This window comes from Lissotriton vulgaris, chromosome 1_1 (genome assembly GCF_964263255.1).
Source record: "Lissotriton vulgaris chromosome 1_1, aLisVul1.2, whole genome shotgun sequence".
In the NCBI taxonomy this organism is placed as follows: Eukaryota; Metazoa; Chordata; class Amphibia; order Caudata; family Salamandridae; genus Lissotriton; species Lissotriton vulgaris.
The window spans coordinates 1,588,253,708-1,588,266,395 of NC_141685.1; the positions used below are offsets into that span (position 1 = coordinate 1,588,253,708).

At 43.9% G+C, this 12,688-nt stretch overlaps 1 protein-coding gene across 1 annotated transcript in view; it reads left to right on the forward strand.

Moving 5' to 3' along the window:
- CFAP54 (cilia and flagella associated protein 54) overlaps positions 1-12,688 on the forward strand; it is a 2,285,874-nt gene that overhangs the window by 471,822 nt on the left and 1,801,364 nt on the right. Inside the window, exon 16 of the mRNA XM_086918163.1 lies at positions 10,556-10,629. Within this exon, the coding sequence (XP_086774289.1) occupies positions 10,556-10,629 (74 nt within the window). The remainder of the gene's footprint in view (positions 1-10,555; positions 10,630-12,688) is intronic.

Genomic DNA, 12,688 nt, shown 5'->3' on the forward strand with positions numbered 1-12,688 from the left:
TTCCGTGCTTCAGCCCTTGAACCCTTTTTGAAGAGTGGCACCAAGATGGATTGACCCCATGAGGTTGGCAACTCATCCTCAATAGCAGCATTAAAGTAGCGTGTTAGAATAGGGGCCCATAAAGCGATCTCGGATTTGAAGAAGTCCACGGGGACCCCGTCTGGGCCCGGGGCTTTCCCCCCCTTACTCTTCTCAATTGCCTCAATCACCTCATTTAAAGACACCGAAAACAATAATTTCTCCCATTTAAAACAGGTTGGCATATCATTTAAGACATTAAGATTTGGAACAGGAATAAAATCATGAGTAAAATCAGAGTTAAAAATCTCAGTAATGTGTACAATCCAGGCCTGGCAACTAACATGTGAGGTTAGTTCAGGAATATTGTCGTTCTTCAAGAACTGACTATTTACAGTGTCCCAAAATAGTTTATGATCTTTGGTTTCTGCAGCCTGATCTAATTTTGCCCAGGCCTCGTCCTGTAGTTCTTTCTTCCGGGTGGATAGTGCAATTTTATAGTTATGACGCTTTTCCCTAATCTTGCAAGAGTCTCTTGGTGTGGCATCAAGCGAAATTTTTAACCTTTTTAATGACTGAGCACAATTGTCATCAAACCACGCCGTCTTGACTTTTCTTGGTTTCCGGATATTGCGTGTCAGTGATTTCTCAATAGTTTTTGTTATAGTTAACAATTTGGATAGCAGGGTTTGTGGGCGTGGTGTCGGGGATAGGCAGTACTACACCTCTCCGCAGCAGTTTGTAATTACATTGGTAACAAATTTAGCGGGGTCAACTTTTGTCCACTTCACCCTCGTCCCGTTCGGTCTTCCTACAGCGATGTCCTAGATTGGTCGACCATAGGAATTCTTTTTGGTCCCCCAACCCAGCAATTCGACAGTTACGCTGTTGTGATCACTGACCATTTGTTCAATCACCCAGACATTAATATAGGTTACAGAGCAAGATACCATGATATGATCAATAAAAGATTGGCTGTTCCTTCCATGGAATGTCGGACATCTGGCGTTGTTTGCATTCTTATTGCATTCAAGAAGTTCCAGATCGTATTTAGCCAATAAGTTATTCAGAGCGCTGCCAAGGTTATTATGAGGGAAGTGATTGTATACACATGTTGTTTCCCTTCCCGAGTACTCCTACCTATGGCCGCATGCCCCCTTGAGTGCATAAGTACATGATTTGATATTAAAATCTCCTGTCCATAGTATGGCAGCTGGTTTAGGTGTACTAAGTAACATTGCATCAATGGCCTGCTCAATACCAGAAATAAACATTCCCTGTTTGTGCCCTGCAATATTGTTATAAAAATTCACTATTATTAAGTCTCTATATCCGCTGTGGGCCAAACGCAAAACGGAAGCATGATCTCCTAAGACTACTTGATCACTAACACAGAACTCAGTCAATGCGGTAGATATCAGAGTCACTAGCCCGCCCTTGGCTCGACCAGCCTGGGAAGCCACGGCCAACACATTGAAAGAGGTATATCCCTCGACATGTACTTCAGCCCTATCCCAGGTTTCTTGCAGGCAGATTATGTCATAACCCTGTTTAATAAAATCGGCCCATATGGGGGTGTTTACCTTAGAAGCTAACCCAGCTATGTTCCACGTAATAGCCCTCAAGGTCTCCTCCAAGGCTACTTGAGATGGATCAGGAACAGTTGTGGCTGATGGTATTATTGGGTTTCCCAGGTGATTTTCAACAGTACATGTGATATTTTCTATCACGGTTAAATCATTTGGGCTTATTACAGGGATGTCTGTTGGAGGTTCTCCTGCTGTATTACCGGTCATTAACCTAGGGGCCTCAATTTCCGGAAGTTCTTCAACCGGGGTATTCTCGAGTCAATCATTTTCGTCTAAAGAATTAAATATCTGGAATCTATTTGCTGTTGGGACTGCAAATTGACCATAAATAGGCCCAGACCCAATGGCATTGTGGTTGTTAAAATAGTTAGGGTTTAGCATACTATATAGATTCATAGGATGTTGTGGAACATACTGATTGTTTGGGTCATGAAAGGTCAGGGGGTACCCAACTGATTGCGCTGGGGCCTGCTGTGCTAGAGGATAAGGCGTGTTAATTGCTCTGGGGTGTTTAAAATTCTGCACCGGAATCTTGAAGCCCACCAGGTTTCTATAAAAGTAGTCCAGTGGGAACAGGGTGGTATTGTAATCGTTGTCTGAGGGGATGGGCGCGTTCAAGATGGAATCTCTTGCCCATTCGGTGTTTTTGTAGTTTATGATTATGCAGTCCCCGTTAATTTCCTTTTTGCTGGGGCCCACCCACCCTACCCTTTGAGTTGAAATGATCTGGCCTGCCCCACTTAGGGGGAATCCACAATTGTGGACAAGCCAGTGTAAAATTTTGTTTTTAAGTGTTTCACTATTTTCAAATTGGGAGGGTTTAAGTTTTGGGACGTTGGCAAGAATAGCCACGTATGGCCTACTTTCTGGTGGGAGGTTGATCACAGCAGGGATAATATTGTTATAGTAACTGCGCGCTGGTGGGTTCCCACTTGCTGAAGAGTGACCCGTGTGCATCTCTCCTCTTACCCTAGAGGAGGAGGAGGATGTTGAAGGCCCATTGGAGGTATTGGCTAGAGTGTTATGTGAATTTGCAGGCTTTCCAGGAGCTGCCATAGGGTTCACAATTCTGTCCAGTGGAACATGAGGTTTAGATGTGTTGTTGACAGTCGTATTAGCCTTATTCACAGTCGGTACATTCAAGATGGTTTGGGTAACTTGTGGGCCCAGATGTCCGAGGATGTCTAATTTGGCTAAGCTCAATTTCTCCAGGTTTTCCACCTTTTTACATATTTGCTCAAGCTTGTCATTGAGGGGAGCAATAAGGAGCTTCATAGCATCCATGATGTGACACATTAAAGACTCCCCGTTGACTGTGGTTCCCAAATTTGGCTGTGGTGGTTCGCTTTCATTGGTCTGTTCTGATAATACTGGTGGTAGGGTTGCCTTCTTTCTTCTACCCCTTTGTTTGGCACACCCCCTAGCAATGGCAGGTAGTTTTCTATTATACATGCGTCTGGATCTACGATGGACAGTGCCGTGATTAGTCGTACTATCAAAACTGCTGTTATTAGGAAGGTCAGTTGTGTGGATGGGATCTTCATTGTCGCAGGGAATCAAGATTGCACTAGGCGCCTTGCTAGGCCCCGGTTCCTCAGATGATGTTACATTAATCTGTAAATTAGGAGTTAGGGACAGCCGGCTATCCCTATCTTGAAATACTGCTGGAAGTGTAGGAGGGTCTTCCATCGGGGGTGGCGCAGCCCCGGGGAGACCAGTATAAGATTGCATCAAGATGGAATCATTTGATAATGCTGTCACATTTATGTTATGAACATTACTGTCGGCAGGTTGTGCTATCTGCTGAATTAGGCGAGTGCTGGGTGGTAGGGACAATCGTCTCTCAGTATTTTCAATGGCATTCGCTACCACCACGATTGTCTGTTGGAGCATGCGATCAATTGCAGTTAATGTTGGTAACGGTGTTTTAGTTTGAGTGGTGTTCCTTGTGACGGAACGTGTATTAATGGGCGTTTCTTTTGCCGTGCTCTTGGCGGAGGGTTTGGACTCCATGGGGGCCATTTATAGTATGCTTTAAACAACAGATATATAATACCTTGGTGATCGATGCTGATTTGAACAGGGGGTAGTGCCCAGCCTAGACTCCTCAGGCCTCTGAGGGCCACAGAGGGCCCGCCCTTTGCCCGGGCTTAGCGGGGGGAGGAGACAGCAGGCGCGGCGGTGGAGGCTCTGGACCCCTTTCAGGCGAGGCTGGTGGCAGATCTGGGTCCCAGGATGCGGACAGGCGAGCAGGAAGGTGGACAGGCGAGCAGGTAGGCTCGCGCGCTGGAACACAGTTAGGCGTCAACACCCGCTCCCCAGCAAGGCCAGCCCCTTAAACAGAGCCTCCGGGCGCCAAGCCTCGACGCGACTTCCGCTCGTGTCGCGGAGGCTTCTGGGAGTTGTAGTCTCAACTCCCCCGCTCTGCGGCAGACCCGGTGTTGGAGGGCTGCGGCGGGGGGAGGAGACAGCAGGCGCGGCGGTGGAGGCTCTGGACCCCTTTCAGGCGAGGCTGGTGGCAGATCTGGGTCCCAGGATGCGGACAGGCGAGCAGGAAGGTGGACAGGCGAGCAGGTAGACTCGCGCGCTGGAACACAGTTAGGCGCCAACACCCGCTCCCCAGCAAGGCCAGCCCCTTAAACAGCGCCTCCGGGCGCCAAGCCTCGACGCGACTTCCGCTCGTGTCGCGGAGGCTTCTGGGAGTTGTAGTCTCAACTCCCCCGCTCTACGGCAGACCCGGTGTTGGAGGGCTGCGGCGGGGGGAGGAGACAGCAGGCGCGGCGGTGGAGGCTCTGGACCCCTTTCAGGCGAGGCTGGTGGCAGATCTGGGTCCCAGGATGCGGACAGGCGAGCAGGTAGGCTCGCGCGCTGGAACACAGTTAGGCGACAGTGTATTTATTGAAGCTCCTTATTTAAATTCCTTATTCCTTGTTTAGATTCAAGTCCTTAACTCGGACTGTCTCTCCTCTCCACGCTGCACACCACCTCTCCTGCCCCTCCTCACCTCTCTCAGCTCTTCAGCATTTCAGAGCGTTTCGAAGCACCCAGTAGCCAGACCTCTGACCTCGATGAAAAAAAAATCACTCCTCCACTCCTCCGTCCCTTCGCTCTCAAAAAGGACACAAAGCAGGCAAAATACCGAACTTCCACTCAGCCGCGGCAGCATTGGCAAAATGGGCTTTTTCCGCGGCTTTTCCAGTTTTTTTCTTTTTCGCGATGTCTGCAGCGCTAACACATGCTGCTGTCGGAGCACGCCAGATCAGGATATAATATCAGTCTTGTTCCAATTACGGGCCCAGACATTCCTGGGGAGGATTGGGCGCTTAGGCCGGTGAAGGTCTAAAGTGAACGAGATCAGAAAGTGGTCAGACCACAGACAGGGTGTAAGGGTAGGGAGGGAAACCGGAATGTTCAATGGCCAGATTTGGTCTAAGACGTGACCCTTAATGTGAGTGGGAGCGTACACGTGGGAAGTGAAATTTAGGCTAAGAAGGGAATCTGTAAAATTCCTAGATGCTGCGTCTTCCGCAGGATCAGAAGGCCAAAAGTTAAAGTCGCCAAGAACTAACACAGAAGAACTGTTGACTGTTAATGTGGCCAGTAGTTCCTCGAACTCAGTTAAAAAGTGGGGGGCAGAGTTTGGTGGACGGTAAACAAGGACACAGGTGATGGGGGTTTGAAAAGAGGCGGATCGCATCACCAAGCACTCAGTTCCCTTGATGACTGGACAGGAAAGAGTTTGTAAGTGGAAATCCAACCGGACAATCAGAGCAACGCCTCCGCCTGCTTTGCCCGGCGGTCGATCAGCCCGCAATGCATAGTAAGTGGAGGGTAGTGATGCGAGGATGTTGGGAAGGGAATCTGGACAGAACCAAGTTTCTGTCAAAAATAAAAGATCCGGTTTATGGCAATCCAAGAAATCAAAAAGTTTAAAATATAAGCCAAAATAGCGGTCAATTGTAAAAAAAATAAAGTTTTTTCCGGTTATAAATGTGGCACAGTGTCTACTGCCCACTGCTTGGAAATGCCACACTTTGAAATGGGAGAAAATAAAAATGAAAAGTTAATCATTAAGGTTACTTTTCATTTTATTTTTGTCCCATTTAAAAGCATTCGGAATCATCATTTTGTTCTGAGCTCCAATATTGAGTAGACAAGGACCTTTATTTAAGTGTTAAATACTTCAGTTCTTCACCTCTGTGACCCAGCCTTGCCCATAAATCTGACTGAGCACTGCAAATTGTCAGGCTCTGATTTCTGCAGCCTGGTGATAATAATCTAAAGTAACCACAGCATTGCCTTAACATTTAAAGTACAATGTGTCCCTGTGCTCATTTATAAGTGGACTGAAGGCTGTCAGCTACTTGGAAGGTGTCTGGGAGTTACCAGTGGCTAGTGATAAATGCGTTGGAGACACCTGTGTTAAGGTCTATGATTTTAATTTTGCTAAGTACAGCCCCGATACCGTGATTATTTTTGGTTCAAATGTATTTATCCATCAGATCGGGTAGCTCATGCCACCATGCTCTGGTTTCACGTGAAATACATCATGCCCTTTGCCATTTGCATAACCACTGTCAATTATGTGTGGGAAACAACCATCTGATTCATATCAATAGTCTGTGCCCTTTTACATTGTCCTCCTGGTACTACTTAGCTTGCACACAGATTACAAGCGCACAGATTCCTAAAGCGCCATTGAATTTTATCTCCGCAAAGGAGCCAGCCAACCAGCCCGTGGAGTTATCCTGGAAGCCCTGGGTTCAAGCAGAATAGCATGTCTCAAGCAGCAGCCACTCCTCTGCGGTCACAAGCCAGTCTCCAGGCAGCAGGACAGTCCTCTTGGGACAGCGGAGCAGTCCTCTGAAGGGTACAGCAGGTCACAGGCAGCAGGGCCTTACTCTGAGTCCTCTGTAGGTCCAGAAGTGAACATAAGAGTGGGACCGAGGGACCTTATATTTGAAGTACAAGTGGGCTGTGCACAGCTCCACCCCCACATCCTGCCAATACCAAGCCCTCCTATTATGTGGCTGGAAGGAATACACAAAGGCCAATTGCCCCTAGTCATGTGACCCAGGAAGGCACCAAATGATTAGAACAAATCAGAATCGTGACTTAACATACAACTGGGTCAGGCACAGGGTCAGACTGATTTGCATATGGCCACGTCTGAACTGGGGTGGCAGAGTGAGCTAGTTGATTGGGGGTGAGTGCTTGCATTGCTTAACACTCTGTCTATCATCCCCTTTGGTTTTGCTTTGTTTGCCCTAAGTTGGCAGGGTATGCCCAGACGTGGGTCCCTTGCTCACTTTGCCACTGCATTCAAGCTAGCCTGGCTGATGATGGCAGATTAGCCAGAAACTGGTCCCAGGATGCTTGTTTCCGGTCCAGGGTAGACATGGCTTGGCAGCCTGGGCTGGACTGTTCCCATGAGGCACAGGGTCAGACTGATTTGCATATGGCCATGTCTGAACTGGGAAAGCGGAGTGAGCTAAAGAATGATGATGGATTAAAAACAGATCAGTTGACTAGGGGTGAGTGCTTGCATTGTTCAACACTCCGTCCATCATCCCTTTTGGTTTAACATACAACTTCACCATTGATTAGGAATTTAAATGACAAATCCTTGGACCCCAAACAAGGAATTTCTACTTGCTCCCAGACAAGATAGCTACCACTGCATAAGAGGACTCTGGTGCAGAAGGTGACAAGGGAGCAGCGTACTTCCTGGACTTCTGGATGGATGAAACCACAATCCTAGCAGGCTAGGGAGAACTCCTGAAAGACTGAGAGCCCTCTGATGTCAAAATATCCTTTGATTTCGACCAAGAGATCTCTCAACTCCTTGACAGCGATGTGTGCGTGTCTAAGATCTTGATATCATTCTTCTGCTCTTTAATATTGATCACATCTTGGGGTAGACTGCCTTGACATTAAGGGTGATAGGAGTGATATGACAATGAATTTCTGCTCTCTCACCTTCAGAGGTCGCAACGTCCGCATCCTGGAAAGAAGAAAGGGTTCAGTGATGACCTCCCTTCCCTGTAGCAGAAGTGGATACTGGATTTTACAGTATTCACCCAACTTCACCCTTCTTTGCCCTGAGGTGAATCCTGTCTATCAGCCTATCTCTCAGCCTACTACAGGACATCTTCTGATAAATTCCACAGTCCTTGACGTGGTGAGAGTCAGGAAGGCACATCTTACAAACATTATGGTCATCGTTTCTCAACATCTTCCTCCCAGAGGATGGGCATTTATCACAAATTTTTGGCACAGTGGTCCGAAAAATCAGGGATGTGAAAGATCCCCTAGGAAAATCTAGAAAAACAGAATGGGATGAAAAAGGTGTCAAAAGACAGGAAACTTCCTAAGACATAAAATAAAAACAATTGTTGTTAATAGCCAAAAATGCTTCAAACACAGTTTTGTTAACGTTTTTTTGGCAAAAAAAACATCCTCACTGTCACCCATTATGGGATAATACAGGCTTATAAAGTACTTAATGGGACGCTATTGTTCTGTGTACTAGCTACATTGATTTCATTAGTACACCATTTCTTGATTTTAGGCCATGTTACTTATCAGTTTAAATGGTGTTTCTCAGCCAAATGTACTACGAGGTTTCAATTTTGGATCACTGGAAATAAGTAACAGTAAATGTTGGTGTTGGCCATGTTTCATTTTTTTGAATTGTGCTGAGAAACATTGAAAGTTATCTTTGAAAGTTGTGTTCCAGGATCTCGCACATGCACAGAAATGTTTTGCCTTTTAAGAAATCAGAAGCAATTCCCATGGTGAAGAACTAGGATTACAAGTAACTTTTCCTTCCTGTCCATGAAGGTACTACCACTGTCCTACCACTGAGAGATTGAGAGCATAGTTTCTGATGAGCGAAAGTTTCAACATCTAGGCCTCTTCTCTGAGAATTTGGAGGCTAAGGCTCTTGGCAGAATATGCTCTACCCAAGCCCTATCCACTGAAAAAATGCCTCTGTTTTTTGGGTACTTACTTTTGAAATTGCTAAGCAAAATCTTGTCACTTGCTTGGATGATGATGTGGTTTCATTTAGACCTTGCCTAGCTGAAACATTGAGGGGGTGCAGGCCATTGAGATCTACTGGAACAAACCTTTGAGATCTTTCTACATCTAACGAGGCCATCCAGAGGCATCATATGGGCCTATTAAATGTGCTCCCTCTTATTAGGCATCCGAGTACTCCCTGGGGCTTATACATAGTCCTGGCAGTCTTACATACAAAATATTGCACGAAGAAACACCTTCTTTAGGAGGTAGCTTCCTTGGTGGCAATAAGATTGACCTTGCGAAATGTGAACTGCAAGCTGTAGGTGCCTCAATTAATTTTACAATGTTCCATAAGGTAAAGTTGATACTCATGACTCACTTTTTCTTTGTGCCAAAAGTATTGTTGAAAATTTGTATCAAAGAAGAGATTATTCCCCCAACATTATTTGAATTTTTCTGCATTTCCTCAGTAGAAAATATACTTCACAATTTGGACTGGATGCTTGTCTTGCTATTTGTATCTGGCAAAACCAGGGACCGACATTTAACAGACTAACATTTGTTGACTTTCAGGTCCACTGATGTGGGCAGATCACTTGTTAAGGCCTCCATTGCCTGAAGGATAGCTTCATGCATCAGTCATTGGTGCTCTGTACATGGAACTCCTCCTACATCTGGTATCATACATCTTGAGGATTTCCCCTGGAGCTATTTCAAGTTTGGCCAATACATCCTGCACATCCTGGTTACTGGGCCTTTGCTGCCTTTTTCATTATGAAGTTACTGCTACCTGTCTTTGTGCCAATGGTAGTTGTCTTTATATATATATTGTTGCATGTGTTTTCTCTATCCAAACATAGTATTAAAGTTGTGACAACTATACTTGCATACTCTTAAAATAAGCCAGACCTATTGGCTTTGCCAATGATTATTTCATTTGAAAGTAACTGCTGATGCTGTGCATACATTCAGGGAGGGTGGATGAGGGGGCCTTGCCGCATATGATGCCCAGATGCAAGCACAGTCCCAGTGTGTAAAAATCTATTGTATTTGTTCCAACAATGGAAGCAGTTTCTGATTCCACTGCTCCGTGACAGGCATTTCTACAAGTTGATAACATAAATTCCCATATGGTCTGAGAGTAACAGTAACTTTGTATTTTTGAGATGAGTCGATTAGTTTGTGCAATTGATTCCATTGAATTAACCCAAAAAAGAAAATTCACAGAAATCACAGTTCAACAATTTCCAAAAGACACCCAGCAATGGTGTTTCTGGACTGCACCAGTCAATTATCCCAATCTTATAGCTCTCTTATGACCACTCCTGGAGTTCTGACTGCCCACAAAACTCAATTCTTGGTCAATGTTTTCACAAAATTTGGAGAGCTACATCATTTCCTTATTCACATTAGACTTTCCAAATGCTCTGATGAAGTCCCTATAAGGGATGAAAAGCGTTGGCTGGGTCTGTTTTAAGTGTTATGGAATTGGATTCCTAATAAAAAGAACTTTATGGAAAAAGACACAAACGTCTGGAAATTAATTGAAAAATGAAACATGGAAAGTAATTGAAAACAAGAGTGATTACAGATGCATCCAATTCGAGTTGGAACGTTCAATGTGAACAAGGAAATTAGGTTGCCCTCCAAATAGTGTGAAAACATTGCACAGTTTAACAGTTTGTTAAATGAAAAGACAGTCAATACCCATTAACTGAAGCCATAAGACCAAACATGGGCAACTTGCTTCCCGCTAGGCTTTGTTTAAATCATCCTGTTCAGTAAACCAGATAATCCGTTGTCTATATTGGCGTTCCATTTGATGTAGTGTCTTTCCATGGTATCTTGCCTGAAAAATAAGGCCAGAGAACACTGCCTTCCAGATCATAGTTGACGTGTTTTCTCTCTCACTCTTTTTCTAGATAAAGTAAGGGAACACCCTGATTTTGATTCATCCGTACCAACTGGGAACCGCAGTATATCATTATTTTTAAAGGTATGACATGCATAAACATAGGTTATTCAACCTTCAATATTAGAAAGTGCACTTGAAGCAGTTACTTTGTTATTTGTTTACTTTATTGATTAATTGAATGTTTGGATTTGTTAACTTTATTTCAGTGCTGTCTAAACCATATGCACAAATATAAATTGTGACAAATACTTTTGCTTGAACTTCATTTGCTTATATCATTTATCAACTGACAACATGGTTTGACGTGTAAACTAATTATGTAAAACTTAATTAAGTGGCAGATATACATTTGTGATTTTTTTCTAATACTATTTTTTATGCTTTGACTCCGGAAATTGCAAAACAGACAAAATGAGTAACATTCCTACTGCCCTTAAGAGCATGCAGAAGAATATTTACCCAAAGCAAGCTGATGCAAAATGCATATTTATAGTGACATTTTAAATCCATACAAATCTTAAAGTAAGCAGTTTAATATATTAGAATGCAATAAGCGGACTTATCAGTAACACACCAGGTGTTGTCTATAAATCAGACAACTAGGCGTAATATGGCTTATTATTGAGACGTTCATCCGTGATACTGCAACTCATTGGCCAGATATAAATAAGGGCAAGGCAGCACATTTTGGAAGACGACAAATGTTCGACACGCAACTCGCGCCCAACACTTCCTGAGAAGGCTCTCTCCGTGGGAAGAAAGGACAGTGACAATCACAATTCTAATAACAGGTTCAACAAGCATCCTGCAAAACCAATGGGTCTGGCTTGAGCAGTCGGCCTTTAAGCTTTGGCAATTCTTGGTTTATTCTCTCATACGTTTTGCAGAATGTTATTATTGGGGAAGCTGGCGGGTCCTCATTAATCTTAAAAAACCAACAAACACTGGTTAAAGGCAAAAACATTTGTTGGCTCTCAAAAACACACACATTACCATAGTAGTTCTTGTCATTGAAGGAAATTCTTTGTATGTGGATGTTCTCCTTGTGAAAGGGTAGCATGCCATTACTCACAGAGATGTCAGCCTATGGCTGAAGTGGGCGGACCCATTTACCCATCATGCATGCTGGTGTAGGTGGAATTAAAATGTGAATGCCACAACAACAGACTAATGGATTAAGTCTGCTTGAAAATCCCTATAACTAGCTAAATTATACGAATAATGTTAGTAAAATCAAAAGGTCTTGGCTAATCCCAGACCCCAAAAAAGCCAGCTTGTCTGGCTTTGGCTGCCACCCTTATGCTTTGCTAATGCTTTTTGTAATGTGTTTTTTTTATTGTACTGCAAGTAGCGGGATGAAAAGATAGCTACATAGAGAGGCTTACAAAGACAGAATTGTATAGGTAGCTAGATGGAAAGACAGAAACACAGACAGGCAGAGAGGTGGATGGATGGATGGATGGATGGATGGATGGATGGATAGATATAGCGAGCTGCATATATAGAGATAGAGAGGGTAGCCTAGGTCGATTGTTAAATAGAGTTGCAAAAATAGATACAAATTTGACAATAATTTTAATTTAAGTGTTTTCTCATTTCCTCATGGCCTAAAGTAACTATAACTCATACCCTCGCCATGCACTGCTAATTACTTATGACATGTTATATGTCAGTGGTCGTTAATTTGTGGTCTGTGGACCGCTTGGGGTCCACAAATCCTACTCAGGAAGTCTGTGACTCCTTTTTTTCCCAGTAATATTAACAGAGCAATAAGGTGTGTGTAAATAAAGAATCAAAATGTAAATTTGCAGTCTAAAAATTAATGTTTGTGTCCTCAGATTGATTCGCGTGAGCAGTGCAAGTACATTAAACAGGGTATAGTGTGGTGTAGTGTAGTTCCTATATTCCCAATTGGCTCTGCGCATTGGAATAATATATCCTATATTTTAGACGTAGGACTGAGGTCGACTAGGTCTCTTTCGAATATATTAAACTTAATAGTGAGTGCCAGCTAGCTCAGAGGTCACTAGAAACTTTCTCGAATTCACAAGAAGGGATTAGTTTCTGAAAACTGCATAAACATGACAACTTTTTTTCCCAAGAATAAGAAATGTATCTCTAAAGTTCCGTAAACAATAGA